Raw genomic sequence first — 19,598 nt, 5'->3', positions numbered from 1 at the left:
TTAGCGAGGAAGACATGTCAAAAGGCAAGACAGGGCAAAAACTAGGCCTTTTGTACCACACAGTTAGTCAAATTGTGAATTAAAACGAAAACTTCTTGAGGGAAATTAAAAGTGCTACTCCAGTGAACACACAAAGGACAAGAAAGGAAACCAGCCTTATTGCGGATGTGAGGAGAGTTTTAGTACTCAGGAGAGAAGATGAAACCAGTCACAACATTCCCTTAAACCAAAGCCTAATCCAGAGTGAGGCTTTAATTCTCTGCAATTCTATGAAGGCTGAGAGAGGTGAGGAAGCTGCAGAAGAAAAGTTTCAAGCTAGAATAGGTTGGTTCATGAGGTTTAGGGAAAGGAGCCATCTCCATAACATCAAAGTGTGAGGTACAGCAGCAAGTGCTGATGTAAAAGCTGCAGCAAGTTATCCAGAAGATCTAGCTAAGATAATTAATGAAGGTGCCTACACTAAACAACAGATTTTCCATGTAGACAAAACAGCCTTATATTGGAAGAGGATGCCATCTAGGACTTTCATAGCTGGAGAGGAGAAGTCAATGCCTGGCTTCAAAGCTTCAAAGGACAGGCTGGCTCTCTTGTAATGGGCTAATTCAGCTGGTGACTTTAAATAGAAGTCAACGCTCATTTACCATTCTTAAAATCCTAGGTCCCTTAAGAATTATGCTAAATCTACTCTGTGCTCTATAAATGGAGCAACAAAGACTGAATGACTGCACATCTGTTTACAACATGTCCACTGTTGGGGACCTACTGATCAGAAAAATAAAGAATTATTTCAAAATATTACTGCTCATAGACAACTCACATGCTCACCCAAGAGTTCTGATGTAGAGGTATAGTGAGACTAATGTTTTCATGCCTGCTAAAATTACATCCATGCTGCAACCCATAGATCAAGGAGTAGTTTTAACCCTCATGTATTGTTATTTAAGAAATACATTTCATAAGGCTATAGCTGCCATAGACAGTGATTCCTTTGATGGATCTGGGCAAAGTAAATTGAGAATCTTCTGGAAAGGATTTACCATTCTAGATGTCATTAAGAACATTACTGGTTCATTGAAAGATGTCAAAATATCCACATTAACAGGAGTTTGAAAGAAGTTGATGGATGACTTTGAGGGATGCAGGACTTTAGTGGAAGAAGTAACTGCAGATGTGGTGGAAAGAGCAAGAGAATTAGAATTAGAAGAGGAGCCTGAATACGTGATTGAATTGCTGCAATCTCATGATGAAACTTTAACCGACGAGGAGCTGTTTCTTATGGATGAGAGAAGAAAGTGGTTTCTTGAGATGGAATCTACCCCTGGTGAAGGTGCTGTGAAGATTGTTGAAATGACAACAAAGGATTTAGAATATTACATAAACTTAGTTGATAAAGAAAGTGGCAGGCTTTGAGAGGACAGACCCAATGTATTTTTAAACATGTTTATTGGAGTATAATTGCTTTACAATGGTGTGTTAGTTTCTGCTGTGTAACAGTGAATCAGCTATACATATACATATATCCCCATATCTCCTCCCACGTGCATCTCCCTCCCACCCTCCCTATCCCAGCCCTCTTGGTGGACACAAAGCACCGAGCTGATCTCCCTGTGCTATGAGGCTGCTTCCCACTAGCTATCTATCTTACATTTGGGAGTGTATATATGTCCATACCACTCTCTCACTTCGGCCCAGCTTACCCTTCCCCTTCCCTGTGTCCTCAAGTCCATTCTCCACGTCTGCGTCTTTATTCCTGTCCTGCCCCTAGGGTCTTCATGATCTTTTTTTTTTCTTTTAGATTCCATATATATGTGTTAGCATACGGCATTTGTTTTTCTCTTTCTGACTTACTTCACTCTGTAGGACAGACTCTAGGTCCATTCACCTCACTACAAATAACTCAATTTCGTTTCTTTTTATGGCTGAGTAAATATTCCATTGTATATATGTGCCACATCTTCTTTATCTATTCATCTGTCGATGGACGCTTAGGTTGCTCCCCTGTCCTGGCTATTGTAAATAGAGCTGCAATGAACACTGTGGTCCATGACTCTTTTTGAATTATGGTTTTCTCAGGGTATATGCCCAGTAGTGGGATTGCTGGGTCGTATGGTAGCTCTATTTTTAGTTTCTTAAGGAACGTCCATACTGTTCTCCATAGTGGCTGTATCAATTTACATTCCCACCAGCAGTGCAAGAGGGTTCCCTTTCCTCCACACCCTCTCCAGCATTTAGTGTTTGTAGATTGTTTGATGATGGCCATTCTGACTGGTGTGAGGTGATACCTCATTGTAGTTTGGATTTGCATTTCTCTAATGATTATTGATGTTGAGCATCCTTTCGTGTGTTTGTTGGCAATCTGTCTATCTTCTTTGGAGAAATGTCTATTTAGCAGACCCCAATTTTGAAAGAAGTTCTACTGTGGGTAAAATGCTTTCAAACAACAGTGCACAGAAATCGTTTCTGCGAAGGAGAGTCCATCGATGCAGCACACTTCACTGTTGTCTCATCTTAAGAAACTGCCACAGCCACCCCAACCTTCAACAGCCACCACCCTAATCAGTCAGCAGCCATCAAAACTGACACAAGACCCTCCAACAGCAAAAAGATTATGGCTCACTGAAGTTTCAGATGATTCATAGCAACTTTCAGCAATAAAGTATTTTTTAATTAAGGTATGTACATTGTTTTTTAGACTTCATGCTATTGTACACTTAATAGTCTACAGTATAGTGTAACCATAACTTTTATAAGAAATGGGAAACCGAAGCACTTGTTTGACTCACTTTATTGCAATATTTGCTACGTTGCTGTGGTCTGCAACCAAGCTCACAACATTTCCAAAGTATACCCGTATCTATAATTGAGGCAAGGCTGAGTGAATCAGTAGGAAGAGCAAAGGCCTTGGGTTCAGAAGACGTGGGTTCCAGTCTGGAATCAGCCAATGAGTAGGAGCATGACATGGGGCAGTGTGGGACATTAAGGTCCCAAACCTCAGGTTCCCCATCCCAGGAGTGAGGATTCTTCCCCTCATAGTGTCCTTGTCAGGATTTATTGAAATCACAAGACAGTGAAGGTCACAAAAGTGCCTTAGTCTCAGCCAGGCCTGAAATCTGAGGCTCGGTTGCCTTATCAGTAAAGAATGAGTCACAATATGGAGTTTGTAGTTATGTCAAAAGGATTAATTGTTATGTGTAGATTAAAAGATAAGCCAGTGTCCTATTATGTGCATAATTAATGAGAATATAAAAATGATGATAACTCATCCTGGGTTAATGGAACGTTTTGCTTCCTTCCTTAATTTTTCTTTTACTATTTTCCAAATTCATTTAAATGTTTTGAAATATATTTAAGAGTATTCCATGCAGCAAATTATTCAAAAACTTTCAAACCTGGAATTTTACCTCTGGAAGGTTCATTTGGTCTTTGCCATGCAAAACTATGCCTGCTAAAAATCACAGACTCTCGTTGTAGTACTCTCATGGGCTCTTGTAGAGGAAGGAGCATCAATCCACAGCCTCCTCAGCTTCTCTGAACTGCACGTTCCAATTGCTGTCTGTGGAAGAACTCTGCATTTCCGTTGCTGAACTGACCTGTGTCCCCAGCATCCCTCTCAAAAGTGGCAGAGAGAATCTGAGGCAACTCTTCAGACAAGATATTTGAAAATTTCAGCGTCTTAAGTCCACTGTGTGATGCTACAGCCTATGAAACATTGTGAGCTCACAGTTTTTGGTCCCCTTTCACATGAAACATGTGTCTGGAGATGGTAAAGGTGGTGGAGCTACTAGATGCCTAGTGGTAATCACACCAGTAGGGTATGTCTGAGACTTCTCACATGAAGTGAAGTTTAAGCTGAGATCTGAGCCTAAGGAGGCTTTAGCCAGCAGAAGAGGAGAGGGTGGAGACTAGCCAGATATAACAGGAAGGAAATACCCTGTAACCTGGTTTATCCATTTGGAAAATCCAGAGTGGCAATCCCTTACCCAGAAGTTTGTCACGCTGGGAAAACCTTTGTGAAACTTAACAGGACAGTTGTAGAAAGTACCTGAACCCCTTCTGCCCTCCTTGCTCCCACCTCAGGCCTTTACTGACCACCAGCCCTCTAAGAGGAATCCTATATTATTACTATGATTTCTATCTGTGAAACCATAGAGAAGAAGAAAGTCGTTAGGCAAAACAATTTGAGTATGATTTTATTTTACGTGTTCTTCCACCACTCACCATGCAAAGCAACTTTTAATAAATTTTTCTTTCCTCTTCCCAAATTTTCCACTGGAGGAAATTCAGAAATTGGCGGTCCATGATAACTGGTGAACATATTGTCAACCAAGAAATGCAGAAGGCTGCAGATAAGAAAAATAGTTTTTACTTAGGGTCTTATGAATTATAATTTGTGAGGCATTGATTTGAGTAGCAACTCAAATGTGCTCATAGGGAAACAAAAATGGCAAGAGTTTATAAAGGTGACATATAAAGACATTCCAGAGAAGTTATATAGGTTATCTTTACAGAACTATGATTGGTGCTGGCAGGCATTCAGTCACTTGAGGCACCAGATTGGTTGCCATGCTCTGGTCTCCAGGGAATAATGAAAACAAGCTCCAGTCGGTCTCAGGTTGGCCAGGTCAAAGGTTTATGTTGCATTTGGGGGTAGAAATATGTAAGTCCTACTTCCTTACTAGCCTCCTGGCTCCATTTTCAATCCCTTTGACATAAGTAACCACATTTTGTTGTCCATGGTCCACGTGTCTAGAATTGCAGCTTAGACATCACTCAGCAGGAATCTTTGGAAGGATGGAGGGAGCCAGTTCTCATTCAGAGTGACATTTCTGGAAGATTTTGTGGCAAATGAAGCATTAAGGGTAGCCCACGTACATTAAAACTAGTGGCAAAAACATTTCTTCTGCCTCTCCCTCCCAACTATGATGGGCAACCTATATGTGTGTAATTGAGAGACAAAAGTAATGTGAAAAAGCATATAGATGTAGAAATATACCATTAATCCACACATCTATTATTTTGGTAGTGAAATTCCCAACCAGGTATATACTACTATGCTATAAAATTTTACATCAGTTATTTTTCTGATTTCAAACTGCTATCTTTATAAACTAATGAAGTGCAAGAATGTGTATTAGAGAAAATATTTTTCTATATTATTTTCATCTTGTTACAGAGCAAGATGTACATCCTTGATAGTTTAGTTTATATTCCCCAGATATATTTCTCTGTGTACAGTACTATATAAACAGGTTCACATGATATATATATTCTTCCAAATTTTTCTCACAGTATGTATACACTTTTGTTATGTATGTTTATGTGCATATGTAAATATATGTACACACTTACATATTTTTATAATTGTTTTTTTACTTGTTTAATCTTTATATGTTTGTGATGTATAGATCTTACTTAATTTTTTTCAATAGACTTTGAAAGACACTCTTACTACTAATCAGATTTATTTATGTATGAGAATATTAAACACTTGCCTATAAAATATTTTTCCTATAATTTGCATTCCTTTCTATGTGACATTTTTGTTTGGGATTGACAAGGTTTTCTTTTTCTAACTTCCCTTCAATTTCTCAAATAAATTTGTAACAGATAAAAGGTTTTTTGGGTCACATATGCAGTTTTGAATTCCCCTGGTGTCAATGCCACGCAGATAGGGTACTCAAACAACCCTCTCATCCATGTCTTGGTCTTGGAAGTTCATGATGGAGATAAAATACACTCCCTTAAGCCTGGAGTGCCACAGGGATTGAACTGTATGGGGGCGGGTGTGCTGGGCATGTGGGGCCCAGGTAGAAGCAGAGGAAAGTTAACCTCCATGGAGGGGAGAAAATGATCCCCTCCATGGGATCCCCTCCATGGGAGGGAGAGGCAGAAGAAATGTTTTTGCCACTAGTTTTAATGTACGTGGGCTGCCCTTAATGCTTCATTTGCCACAAAATCTTCGTTTGCCACAAAATGATGACTTACAGAATTATTTTAGGCCAGAAGCACTTTACATGGTATCTCCTATAAGCAAACATATGTTCAAATATTTTGGTCTAAAGCCCTTTTCCATTGTGCCCTGAAACTCTCAAGGATTTTTTTTTTTTTCGGTACACAGGCCTCTCACTGTTGTGGCCTCTCCGGTTGTGGAGCACAGGCTCTGGATACGCAGGCTTAGCGGCCATGGCTCATGGGCCCAGCCACTCCGCGGCATGTGGGATCTTCCCGGACCGGGGCACGAACCCATGACCCCTGCATCAGCAGGCGGACTCTCAACCACTGCACCACCAGGGAAGCCTTGTTTGTAGATTTTTTGATGATGGCCATTCTGACTGGTGTGAGGTGATACTGTCATTCATTTGCTCTTTGCCATCTGTATGTCTTCTTTTTTTTTTTTTTGCGGTACGCGGGCCTCTCACTGTTGTGGCCTCTCCCGTTGCGGAGCACAGGCTCCGGACGCGCAGGCTCAGCGGCCATGGCTCATGGGCCCAGCCGCTCCGCGGCATGTGCGATCTTCCCGGACCGGGGCACGAACCCGTGTCCCCTGCATTGGCAGGCGGACTCTCAACCACTGTGCCACCAGGGAAGCCCACCCTCATGGCTTTGAATCTAGAATTCCCAGTGGACTAGAATTCCCAGTGGACTAGTATTTGATGCTACCCTATGTATTTCTCATTTTCTTTTCTGTCGTAGCTGCATTATTTTAAAGTAAAAAAATCCATGAAAATTAAAGCAATTTCTGTACTGTCAAAAGAAAAAAACTAAAAGCCTGGAAATTTGGGAGACAACATTTCAAACATTATTACAGGTTTTGTACTCATGTGCAAGAACCAAAATGATTTCTGTTAATCAGTAGAGAAAGGGACAAAAAATTGCAAATAATTCGCCTAAGAAGCAAAATGCTTCTCCAATAACCTCTGGAAAGATGACAAACTATTAACTGAGGAAATGAAAATCTGAAGATGTCATAATAAGTGAAAAAATGAATTTGCATAAAATTACTTATGTAATTGCAAAATTTAAAAAGAATATGTATAGAACTACATAACTACACAAATGCTTTAAGTTAGGTATTCACATCACCTAAAGGGAAGCACATCTGGAAAATGTGCACCAATCCTCTTACATTGGATATCTTGGGTATTTGTGAGTCAGGGCGAGGGGATCATGTAGATGGAAGGTGCAGAATGATTTTATTTTCTAAGTATACATTTTTAATGTTTAATATTTTGTGATTAGGCTAATTTGTTGAGAGGAACACTCGAAAATATCGAATAAGCAACTAACAAAAAAAGTTCACATATATTTACCATGTTATCAAAGAGTTCACATGACACTGTTTCATAAAAAATAAAAAATTTCAATTTTTTTTTTTTTTTTTTGCGGTATGCGGGCCTCTCACTGGTGTGGCCTCTCCCGTTGCGGAGCACAGGCTCCAGACACGCAGGCTCAGCGGCCATGGCTCACGGGTCCAGCCGCTCCGCGGCATGTGGGATCTTCCCGGACTGGGGCACGAACCCGTGTCTCCTGCATCGGCAGGCGGACTCTCAATCACTGCGCCACCAGGGAAGCCCAAAAATTCCAATTTTTGACTTGACAGTTTATCTGTGTGGTATGTGCATTTCTGTCTTACACTTCTTTTACCCCAAAATGTTCACACACTTATGTGCAGAGTTTTCTTCACCTCTCTCAGTGGCTGGACTTTTCTCAGGGCATAGAGATCCAGGAAGGGATTGTGGACATGGTGTGGAAAATTCCAGAAAGTAGTCGAAAATTCCAGAAATGTCTAACTGATGCACTGGAGCCCAACCTCCTCTCTCCTTCCCTCTGCCTTGAAACCTCTCTGGTCTGGAACTTTCAGAGCTACAATTCCGGCTCTGACCACTAGGGGTATCTATCTACATTGAGGACATTTTTTTTTTTTTTAAAGGAAAATACATGATTTGTTTTCTTTTACTGTCATTACAGTGACCCACAAAACTCTGCTTGCTATTTCGATTATAGTTTTCAGGTCTGTTCTTTGTTGTTTGTTTTTTGTTTTGTTTTTTTGTTTTTTGGTATTATCTCTCTGAGGTGGGCTGAGGTTAATTCCAGCCATTTGACTATTTTCAGAAAATTCTGTTACTTTATACTAACTTAAGACAATCTCCCACACTACAGCAATAATTTAGTAAACCTATGCTTGGAGAAGTCATCTTCCATTCCGTGGAGCTCAATTTCAGTCTCTGTTTCCCCAGGTAGCATCTGAATGACCCTAGACAAGCTCCAGCACCTCAGCAAGCCTCAGCAACCTTGGAAAGTTGGTGATTCTGATATCACAGTCCCCTTGTGAGGAATTCATGAAAGAACAGAGGCAATGTAGCAAGTACAGAGTCTGGCCTACAGCTGGCACACAGAGTTATCTGGGTTTGCAGAATGAAGGAACACAGTGTAGTGTAGCTGATCCAGAGTCTGGCATACAGAGCTCCCTGTGTTTGTAACCAGAAGTATCAAGGTCCCCTAAGCCTCCTGATTCCAGATGGCCTCCTCTGCAAGGGTGGTACAGTTGGAGAGAGTGCCCTGGGTGTTAGGCTGGTAGCAAACTCAGGGGGCAGTAATTACAGGAAGCTAAGTCTCCTCTGGCCCCCAGGGCTCTCCTCCTCTGTGCCCTTGGGGAAGGGACTTCCTGTTAGGACTCCATCTTGTTTGTGTGGCTCTGACAAAGTGGTTTGGGGCTTGCACTCTCCTTCTTCGGAAGCCCTTCCTGATATTCTCCAAACCTCCAGCTCCAGACCCACAGATTCTCTTCACGAGCAGCCTGTGAGGAGGGTGGTGACAGATCACTGCCTTCAGGCCACCCCATGGGTGAGTTGGTCAGCATGAGACCTTGTCCTCAGATCCCCACAGGGCAGGAGGGGTTCTGGGTTCCCTCCCTAACCCCAACCCACAGGACCCCCAACAAGCTGATCCCCCTTTAGAGAAGGCATGCGGAGAGCTCAGGCTCACTATTTCCCACTCTCTTGAGGAAATGGGCCAGGTGGGCTCTGACACACCCGTCCTGATTCCATGTGGAAAACCTTCCCTCTTATGGAAATGGCCATGGCTGAGGTGAATTATTTCCCCTGGCTGAGAAAAAGGCACAAGTCATGTGATCTTCTCAGGTCTAGGATTTGGAGAGTAGGGAGGGTCACCTAGGTGGGGCGTGGGATTGTGTAAACTAATATCCCTTGGATTTATACGAGGTGGGGGAGGGGCAGAAAACCCACCATTACCACTGAATATTACATTAACTAGTCAGGGTAAATTGTATCAGTCCATAGAAGCTTACTGAGGCTTGCTTTGTTGCCCAGCATATGATCCATTCTGGAATGTTCGATGAGTAGTTGTTATGTGCATTGTTCTATGTCAGTTAAATACATTTGTTAACTTAAGTAACATTTTGAAACCCTCTCCCGCTAGCTGAGTTTTTGTCTGCCATTTTGTGCATCACTCAGTGAGCTGTGTTAAAATTTCCCACTGTGACTGTGAATTTGACCGTGCTCTATTTCTGTTAGATTTTGCTTTGCATATTTTGGCTCTATTTTAGGACATGCATACAAATTTAGAATTTTATATTAATATCTCCTTATTGCATTGAACCTGTTATCACAAAGAAATCTCCTTCTTTCTCTAGTGATGCTTTTTTCTTTAAAGTGTACCTTTTCTTTTACTAATAGGGTTATACAAGCTTTTTGTAGATTACTGTGGAAAAGGTATACATTTTGCCATTTTTTTTATTTTCAACTTTTCTAGATGATTAAAATTTGCATGTGTCTCTTTTCAGGAGCATTTGATGGAAGGTTTCTTGTCCAGTCTGATAATAGCTGTCTTTCTATTTGGAATACTAATCTGAAATTTTTAATGTAAAAGTAGATGTAATTTGGTTTATATATACTATCTTACTGTATGTTTATTTTTGCCCCTTCTCAGTTCTTTTGCCTTTCCTCTCCTTTGAAATGATTAACATTTTATAACTATTAAATTGTTACCTCATGTGGCTAGGTAAACATTCTTTTGCCATTCTTGTAGTGTTTACCCTTCAGATTACAATGTACGTTTTTGCCCTTTCAGTCTAATGTTAGTTAATTAGTTCTTTAAAACTCCTCAGACAATTAGGGGACCTTGAGACACTTTGATTCCATATACCCTCCAAATTTGTTGTCATGCATTTTCCTTCTCTATATATTTAAATCCCCAGAAGAAATTACTATCATTGTGTTATATAGTCAACACTCATTTAAATTTGCCTACATATTCACAAATGTCATTAGTCTTTCTTTCCTGTATCTACATGCCTCCACCTGGGAGGATATTTCTTCTGCCCAAAGAAGAGCCTGTAACATTTCTTTGAGTTTGAGTCTTCTGGTCACATATTTTCCGAGTTTTTCTTACATGATGATGAAATAATGCATATTTTAGGACTGTTTTTCCTTAAAGCATACTTTTTCTCCTATTACAATAATACTGTTACACTGAGTTGATATCTTGTTACTTTTGGAAACTTCTCAACCAAGATCTCTTCAAATACCACTTCTCCACTGTTCCCTCCCGTTCTTTCCGGGACTCACATTAACCATGTGTTAGGTATGTTCACTGCATCTCCTTTAATTATCTCCCCCTCGCTTTTGGTATTCTCCATGTTATGTCTCTCCAGGCTCCATTCTGGATCTTTTCATTGGACCTATCCTTCATATCTCTAATTCTTCCGTCAGGCAGGGAGGTCACCTTTGACCCTTGAACCATCACACCAGGGTAGATTTCAGGGTAGGTTTTATTGTGTCCCAAGAGCCAAGCAGAGAAGAGAGAGTTAGAGATGAAAAGCCACTTGTCCCAGGTCACATAACCTGATCCAAGCAGAGCAGGGACTAACATCACAGACTAAACCCTGGGTCCAGACCCTTTCCTCTGTGCTTGTTTTCTTCTTGGCTGTGAATGCTGCCTACCTCTCATTTCCTGAGAAGCAGAAACACAATGAAGTTTCTAAGCCTTTTTTTAGCACTGTGATACATTTCTCTTTAGATTATAAAGCCAGTGATATTTCTTCATTAGCCATGAGAAGTTTCCCAGGAATTTTTCTGGTACTGGGCCCATTGATGTGTTGTTCTCAATTTCAGAGAACATTGATCAAGTGAACACTTTACAAAGAAAAGCAAGATGCCGGGGTATTTACCGAAGGAGACACAACTATTGGTCTCAACAGGCCACTTCCCAGCAGCAGCAAGATAGAGAATCACTAAGAAGCGATGCTCACGTGGACACCCAAGCAAGATAGTAAGTGACGAGGCAGCATGGCTGACCAGTATCAACCAGTGAAAAACAAAACCTTGTAGTTAAATATGTCATTCTTCTCTCTAACCTGGAAGAGTGAGGAATGATGGGATCAGGTTAACGGTTGAGCAGTCTTTATTGTAGCTCTGCTATCATTGGGGAAAATGTAGAGAAGACTTCCCAAGACTATACGGACCACTTTCTTCTCTCCACTTCCCCACAGTGCTCCCTATGCCATTCCATCCTGTCATCGGAGAGGCAATTTTCAGGAACAAGACGAAACCCATGTTAACAAGGAGACAGAGCAAAAGCCTCCAGAGAGAAGAATGGAGAGAAACAGGCAGGATGAGACCTTGGGGAGCTGGTTCAAGATCAGAGTGAGTGTGCTGGCTAAATGGACCTAACATGTAGAAGAAGGTGACAGAGAGAGTCATGTTGGGCACGTGTAGAGATGCTGGGAACTTTTCTCTCGTGGCAGTGGAGTTGGTAATCTGTCTTGTTATTACTAGGAGTTAACTTCCTAGATCATGTGAGGGCAGGTTCAGAGAAGCAATATAAAGGGAGCAGACTGACTGCAGGGAGCATGGGAGAGGCTGTCTAAAAGCAAAGGAGGAAACTACTGCCAAGGAGATGGAGCAACTCCACACCAGAAGACGCAGTTTGGCTCAAGCTGAGTGTGGGAGGAGGTTGAGTCTCTGGGGTCCTCGTCAGAGGGGCGGGCCAGGTCTGCCTTAGGTAGGATCTCTTAGAACTTTATAAAAGTGAGTACATGTGAAAGATATGAAGTCGATTATTTCAGGAAAAGTATTTAAATGGAAAGAAAGGGTATTTGGGAAGTCCATGTCTGGTGTAAAAGTTAGCGATAACAGATATTGTCCTATCTTAAGAAATTACCTAAAGCCTGAGAAAAGGTCCTAAAGCAAGACACAGCTGGGTCTTATCTTAACCTTGGATTCCATTGTATCATTTTTCTTTCCCCAATTATTTCTTTGGCTCCTAGATTCCCTTCGGTATTAAATATGATGAGAAGTGGCTGCTGAATTTGATTCAGAAGCAATGCAGTGTCCCCTTCACCCCAGTCGAAGTAAGAGAGGACATTGAGGCCGATGAGAGGAAACGGGGTAGATGGCAGGCCCAGATGAGAAATGGCTCTGGTCTCATATTATGCTTCTCTTGTCACTCTCCCTACAGTTTCACTATGAGAAAATGCAGGCCCAGTTCTTCGTTGAGAATGCCAACATTGCCTTCGCACTGAAGAATGTCAACGGCAAGATTTACAATGAGGCTAATGAAAGGGTATGTATCAAGGGCATGAGCAGGGCTAGCTGGGGGCAAGAGGGCAGGACAGGGGCACGGTCTTGCTTGATCCCAGGGCTCAGATTTCCTGGAGCTTACCCAGCCCCTCTTGTGTTCTCAACAGATATCTATCTTTGTTGATCCCTGTGATGCACCCCACTCTGTGCTGAAGGAGCTGAGGTCAGAAAAGGTGGAGCAGATAAAGGTAATGCAGACTCAACACAACCTGTGCACTCACAGCCAGACCCACCTATTGCCCCCGATCACCACCTCAGACTCAGGCCCCTGAACCCCATCTCTAACTCTGCAGCTGTCCATGAAGGAACAATATGATGCCTCCCAGCAATCTCTTGACATCCAGAGAGTCCGCTCTGACCCTGGTATGGCTACAGCAGTAATTGTAGAGCAGGTGAGGGCAGAGGGGTCTAGCTGGAAAGGATACTCAGGAATGGTAACTCGGGGAGGGGTTGGTGCTGGAGCTGTACCAGCCAGGAGCCTCTCAGCCCCCGCTTCCCTCCTCCTGTCTTCCTGGAGACTTGATGACCCCTGATACTGGAATGGCACGAAACCCTAGAACTGGCATGGCCGCCTCCCTGCAGATCCATCCAGGGAATATGCCCAAGGTGAGGACCTTAGACCCGATGTTGGAGCAGGTGGTGATGGTGGGAGAGGTTAGGTAGAAGAGGCAGATTTGTCTCAGGTATCCCCTGCTGGGGTCCTCACTCTAACTCTTTCCTCATCATAGCTTTTGGCCTTGGACCTGAGCAGCAAGAAACCCTACCAGCTGCACGGCCTGTCCAACACTATGCCGAATGCTTCCAACACCAAGAACTTGAACCTCTCCAACACTGAGGTGAGGTGTGGTACCCAGATCCGTCTTTGAAGGGAAGGTGGGAAGGCTCATGTGGTGGTGACAGAGGAAGGGAAATGGATTTGTAGGAAAAGGAAGCGACTAGGGGTGCACAGCCATCCTGGCTCTGTTTCTCTGGCCCATGTGGTTCCTCCTCATAATCACAGGTGAAGTCTGCAGGGGAGATGGACATGGGTGAGCGGCTGGAGCCAGAAGGGATGTGTGCAGACAGAAACCCCCTGTGCACCACCTTCCCTGATATGTCAACCAACATAAGGTCAGATGCATCCTCTGTTACCCGGTGGCAGCCTGAGCTACTCCCGAAAGTGCCCGTTTGCAAGGGGCAGCTGACGTGGACCTCAGGGAGGACTACAGGCCCTATGCTCTGCTCTCTGCATCACAAAGCTGCCAAAGTTTCAACCAGCACCCAGTGGGCCCCCAGCCCAACATGTGCATATTTTACATTCTTATGTGCTGTGTTTGAGCCATTCTGGGGCAGGTGAAGAGCTGCAAATGGGGCGCCATTTCCCCTTTCTCCTCTCTTCTTCCCTTACCCCCACCACGGGAGAGCTTCTTTCCCTTCCCTTTGCTTTCTCTCTCTCCCTTGTGTCTAGGCCCATATGTCTCTCTCATCTATCCCCTCGTACCTTCACTCCCTTTCTGTCTTCATCCCCCTCCATCTCCCTCCCTGAGCCCCACCTCACTCACCTCCCTGCCCCAGCACCCTGGGCCATCCAAGGGGGAAGTCCAGGTCTTGGTCCAGGTCTTGGCAGAGTGCTGGACCGCCAGTGAGGTAGCAGAGCCTCGGGCACACACCCCATTCCCTCTTCTCTCCACAGCCTTCAGTGGGGCCCTGGAGGAAGGAAGGGAGGGGAAGGAAGCCCTGCAGCATGGGTTGGAAATGCTGGTCCCTGTGGCACTGGAGAAGAGAGTCCAGGCAGTCTGCGGGGGAGCTACCCAGGGGAAGGAGAGGAAGGGAGGGAGGGAGGCAGGGAGGGAGGGTGGGCCTGCTCTCCCTCTGTGTCAGTCGATGGGGGACGTGTTCAGGGCCCTGGAAGCCTGGGACGCTGTGGTGTGGGTGTACTTGCTCCCATGAGGAAGAGGCTCACCTCCACAGTTTCACTGACTTTTCTGTTTTGACTTGATTTTGGCAGCTCCATCCTGGAATTGTTCCCCAAGTTACTAACCTTGGTAAGTGTATTCCTTGTTCACTGACTCCTCTAACTGGCACTGACAGTACCCACAAACTACCCTGAACCCCATTAGGTCTTGCCCCAGTTACAGTTTTGAAACTGAACCTTCAAAGTCCTGGGCGGAGGGGGGATGGTACAGTCCTTGTGGGAACCTGACAAACGCTCTGGATCTTCTTCAAGCACATTCTTCATAGGCTTAGGGGAATCCACGGTGATGATCCAAACTGTAGTCCTGCCCATGGAATTTCCAGGGCCCTTTCACCACTGACCTCTGACCCTCACCCTCTCTTGAGCCGATCCTTTTCCCTGATCATCCAGCACCACCTCCTGGTCTGCACTGCTGACATTCTCTTCTCTTCCCCAGGATGACCAGGAGACATCCCCACTGGCTAAGTGTGGTATTGAAGCCTGCAAGCGCTTACCAACCTGCAAGGTGAGGACGGAGGATCAAGCCGGGTTTTAAGTGGTGCCTGAGAACGGGGTGTCAGCCATGGTCCTGAGGACTGTTTTGATTCCAGGGAAGCTACTTTGGATCTGATGAGCTGAAGAGCCTAGTCCTGCAATTCCTGAAGCAGTAAGTACCTCAGGGAAGCTGAGCAAGGGGGGGAGGGCTAGGACAGGTGAGGCTACCTAAGCACAGGTCTGCTCAGGGGAGTTTTCAAGTCCATTTGAGGTCCAGACCACAGAGATAGACTGTCTTCATTGCTCCTCCTTAGGTACTACTTGATCCATGACTATGGAGACAGACAGGTTCTCGCGGGTGCTTATCACGAGGAGGCCTGCTTCTCCCTGACGATTCCCTTCCACCACAAGGACCCAGCCCCGTGAGTATCACAGCACAGGCTGTGCTCCCGGGCCATGTGGCCCCCCAGCAGACACAGGCCAGCTCCTGCAAACACCCACCACCCACTGTTGCTCTTTGTCTCCTAGAAGCAGCTTGTGCGAGTATTTCAAGGACAGCAGGAATATGAAGAAACTCAAGGACCCCCGTGAGTGTGTGATGGGAAGACTGGGTGGGAAAGGGCGGTGAAGGGGTCAATCATAGGGCCCAGGGCGTGGCAGCCCCTGACCTTCGCTTGCTTCCCCTCCCCTCACAGACCTGCGGGTCCAGCTGCTGAAGCACACAAAACGTGTCATTGTGCACACTCTCTGTGTGTTGCCCAAGACTCAGCATGACTTCAGCTCCTTCGTGATGGACACGTGGTTCCAGACGGTGAGCGCATGCTTCCTCCCTCGGGCGGACCCGGGAAGCTGCAGGTGGGTGGGAGGTGGAGGTGGTGACTGGGCGCCTGGGCTCTTCCCTTTCAGGAAACGATGCTCTGCTTCTCCGTCAGCGGGGTGTTCAAGGCAGGTGAGTGTTTGTAGACCCCCAGCGCAGATGGCCCACTGCTGCCTGCCCCTGGCCAGGCTCACACCCAGAACCACTCAGCTTCCCTGACCCCTTCCCTTCCCTTCGCTTTCTTTCCCCTTCTCTTCCCTTCCCTCCCATTCCGTTCCCTTCCGTTCCCTCCCCTCCCCTACCCTGCCCTCCTCTCCCCTACCCCTCGCCTTCCCTTCCCCACTGTGTTCTCCTGCCCTCAGGCTTCCCACAGACAACCCAGGTCTGTGCTGTGTCCATGCCTGTCTGCCCTGCACACCCTGGGCGTTGGTGACACAGGCTGTGGATTTTGGTGGCTCTCATCCCAGATCCTTACTCTGAGAACTTGGGCCGTTACTGAACCTCTCAGTTTCCTCATTTGCAAAATGGGGTAGTAGTATCCACCTCTTGGGCGGCTGTGAAAAATGCATCCCGTGAACTTGTGTAGTGGTCGTCAGGGGCCCTGTCACTGGGTGCAGACTGCTCCTATAGTTGCCCTCCCCATTCCCGACACCCTGGCCCCCGTGAACAACTGCCCTCTCAGCACGAGTGTCCAGTCACACCCTGACTGGGGACCGCTTTGTGAGCGTGTACAGCACGTGCAGCTGTAAGGGGTACTGTTGTTTGTTTGCTGTTGAAGTGGAAGGAAGTTCTCAGGGCTGTGTGCGTTCCTTCACCCGGACCTTCATCGCTACCCCTGCCCGCGACTGCAGGTGAGAGCCCTGTTGTGGGCGGGAATGCCCATCCCCGCCTGGGCTCAGGGGCGTGGGAATGTGGTGGCAAAGACCTTAGGTTTACTCAGTATTGTGGAAAGCCAGCAGGGGGATCCCAGGAGCAGTCTAGCCTAGTGGTTAAGAAGAGTATGGGCCTGGAATCGGCCTATGCGTTCACTCCTTGACCCAACACTCACTCGCTGTGTGACCTTGGTCAAGTCACATGACCTCTGTGTGACTCAGTGTCTTCTTCTGAGAATGGGGATCAGACTGTCCACCCCTTGCACTGTGGTAAAGGGTAAATGTGAAATTGCCCCTGGTTTGGGGATGAACCTATAAATCAAGTGAAGGTGGTAGACAGTCTCTCCAAAGGTGGGCTCTGTGGGGAGGGGCAGAGGTACCAGTCAAGGAACCTGGGAGACAGACACAGGAGGGACGAGGAAGGAATCTGGTTGCTGAGTGCCAGTGGGAGCAGAGTCAGTACTGGGGGTGTGGGTGTCCATCCACCAGTTGTCTGAGGGCCCATTTTTCCTTCAGTCTGTGCATCGTGAATGACGAGCTGTTTGTGAGGGATGCCGACCCCAGTGAGACCCGGAGTGTGTTCTCCATCCCACTGCCTACACCCACCTCCAGCTCCATGCACCCCCTCTCCCAGCAGCAGCAGGACATCATGATGGCATCTTCCGCCCCATCTGAGGTGAACCGCTAGTGGTCTCAGAAGTGAGTGCTGGGGTTGCATGGGGATAGGAGGGAGCTGGGAGGAGTAGAGGAGTGATTAATGGGAATTTTCAGGTAACTATTTTAAATCTATTTTTCCTTACAAACGTTTACTTGTGAGAAATACCCTAATTTCATACTAATACATTTCCATGTATTGTAAAATACAGGTATCCTACCTTATATACTGTTTTGAAACTTCTTTTATTATTAGTGCCAGCATAGTTTCTTCTCAGTATATGTGAAGCTACATTATTCTTTCTAAGATCAATATATTAAACAATTGAATTCCAGGAAGCCATAAGCTGTTATTGATAGGCATTTAGCTTTTCGCCTCTTTTTCAGCATTACATGCAGTGGCATCTGCTCATTCTGGTACATACATGTTGGTAAACTTGAAGGCTTGCTCTTGTAGCATAGATGTAGCAGTGAAGTTGTGTGGTCAAGTGTCTCCAGTTTGGTCCTAAGGGAGGTCATCTATCCTCCCCCACTAGAGGCGCTTTCAGTACAATGACTAGACTATACCAGAGCTAAAAATTTCTTTACTCATCAAAAAGTGAATTCTGAGAATTCAGAGATAAGAAGAAATAGACCTCTAGGGTTTCAGGAAGGTGAAGGTGGACAGAAGTCAGGTGCCCTGGGGTTGACACTCACGGCTGCTGGCTCTGCTGACATCCCAATTCTTTCTCTTTACTTTCTTCAGTCCAAGGGCAAAATTCCAGATGTGACCCTCATCCACTGACCTGGGATCTTGAGAAGAAAACTCTGCAAATGAGCCTTTAGATGTCAGTTTCATCCTCATCATATCTGTCACCTCTCTTCTCTTAACTGAAGCCATATCCATGACTAAGCTTGCAGTCCGGCTAATCAGGAAGCCAAAGTTTACCGTGTAGGCCTGCCCGTTGTTTTATATTTTTCCCACACATGATCCTTGTGTATCTTTATATTAAAGAGTAACATTGCACATTGTATGTTGTGTGTCTTGGATTGCTCTTCCCCTGACCCAACCATGAGTTAGTGGGGCCAGGACCAAAAAGTCCCATCTCCCACATCATCCCTGGCAGTCTCTAGCATTTATATCCGACCTACACAGTGCTTGAAAATTATAGAGTAAGGACTCCATCCCTGGACAACCCTAAAATCCAAGCTTTGCCTCCTGATAACCTTCTCTCCACCACTTCAGTACTCACAAGTTGTGACCGTTCTGATGTTCACTTCTATAAACAAATATAAGGTATTTAGCAAGTAAAGTACCATATTTACTCCAATAATTATGGATTTCTTACTCATTTAACAGGTCTAAAACTGTGTTAACATTTTTATTAGGTTCTTAGGTTCTGTACCGAAGACTATTTTCCCCACAACTCCTGTGTTGTTTTTTTAACTTTTTTATTTTGAAATAATTATTGATTTACCAAAAGTTGCAAAAAAATGTGTAGAGAGGTCATGTATACCCATCACTCACCTTCTCCTAATGATAACACCTTGTATTACTTTAGTACAGTATCGAAACTAAGAAATGGACATTGGTACAATCCACTGAGCTTACCACAGTTTCGCCATTTTACATGCACTCATTTGTGTGTTAGAACACTTGGGCATAATACTTATATATTTAATAATTCCATGCACTTTTACCAGCAGTGTAGGTGTTCTATCACCACAAACAAGATCAAAAACTGTTTCATCACCACACGTTTCCCTCATGTTAGCCTTTATAGCCACACCCACCTTCTTCCTGATCCCACATCCCTAAACTCTGTCAAACACTATTATAATTTCCTAAATGTCATAGAAATGGAATCATATAGTACACTACCTTTAGGAATGGATTTCTTTCACTCAGCATAATTCTCCTGAGATCCATCCAAGTTGTAAAGTGTGTCTATCGTCTGTTCCTTTTTATTGCTGAATAGGATTCCACGGTGTGAATGTACCACAGTTTGCTTACCCATTCCCCCGTTGAGAGACATCTGGGCTATTTCCACTTTTTAACTATTGTGAGTAAAACTGTGATGAACTTCATGTAAAGGTTTTTGTGTAAACATAAATTTTCATTTCTCTGGGTAAAGTGCCCAGAGTGCAACTGCTGTATCATTTGGTAATCGCATGTTTCGTTTTGAAAAACCTGCCAAATTGTTTTCCAGACGGCCTGTACCATTTTACATTCCCTTTGGCAATGTGTG

General features: G+C 44.7%; 2 protein-coding genes across 2 annotated transcripts; both read left to right on the top strand.

Annotated features, from left to right (window-relative positions):
* The first annotated feature begins 1,119 nt into the window (after window positions 1-1,119).
* On the top strand, window positions 1,120-13,465 carry LOC149744233 (nuclear RNA export factor 3-like). Its single transcript, XM_089904907.1, has 8 exons — window positions 1,120-1,327; window positions 11,133-11,289; window positions 11,510-11,663; window positions 12,287-12,370; window positions 12,478-12,582; window positions 12,707-12,787; window positions 12,893-12,991; window positions 13,328-13,465. Exons 1-8 carry the CDS (start codon window positions 1,120-1,122, stop codon window positions 13,463-13,465), a joined length of 1,026 nt encoding a protein of 341 aa, XP_089761033.1.
* Window positions 13,466-13,599: 134 nt separating this feature from the next.
* Window positions 13,600-19,393, top strand: LOC149744232 (nuclear RNA export factor 3-like). Its single transcript, XM_089904264.1, has 10 exons — window positions 13,600-13,709; window positions 14,587-14,623; window positions 14,990-15,058; window positions 15,144-15,199; window positions 15,342-15,449; window positions 15,556-15,614; window positions 15,723-15,838; window positions 15,934-15,976; window positions 16,623-16,695; window positions 17,233-19,393. The coding sequence occupies exons 1-10, from the start codon at window positions 13,618-13,620 to the stop codon at window positions 17,402-17,404; spliced, it is 825 nt and encodes a 274-aa protein (XP_089760390.1). The 5' UTR covers window positions 13,600-13,617; the 3' UTR covers window positions 17,405-19,393.
* Window positions 19,394-19,598: the final 205 nt, after the last annotated feature.

Source organism: Delphinapterus leucas, chromosome X (assembly GCF_059928025.1).
Source record: "Delphinapterus leucas isolate spDelLeu-1000000601 "Yukka" chromosome X, BTC_Dleu_Yukka2, whole genome shotgun sequence".
NCBI lineage: Eukaryota > Metazoa > Chordata > Mammalia > Artiodactyla > Monodontidae > Delphinapterus > Delphinapterus leucas.
This window is presented reverse-complemented; position numbering and strand designations above follow the sequence as displayed.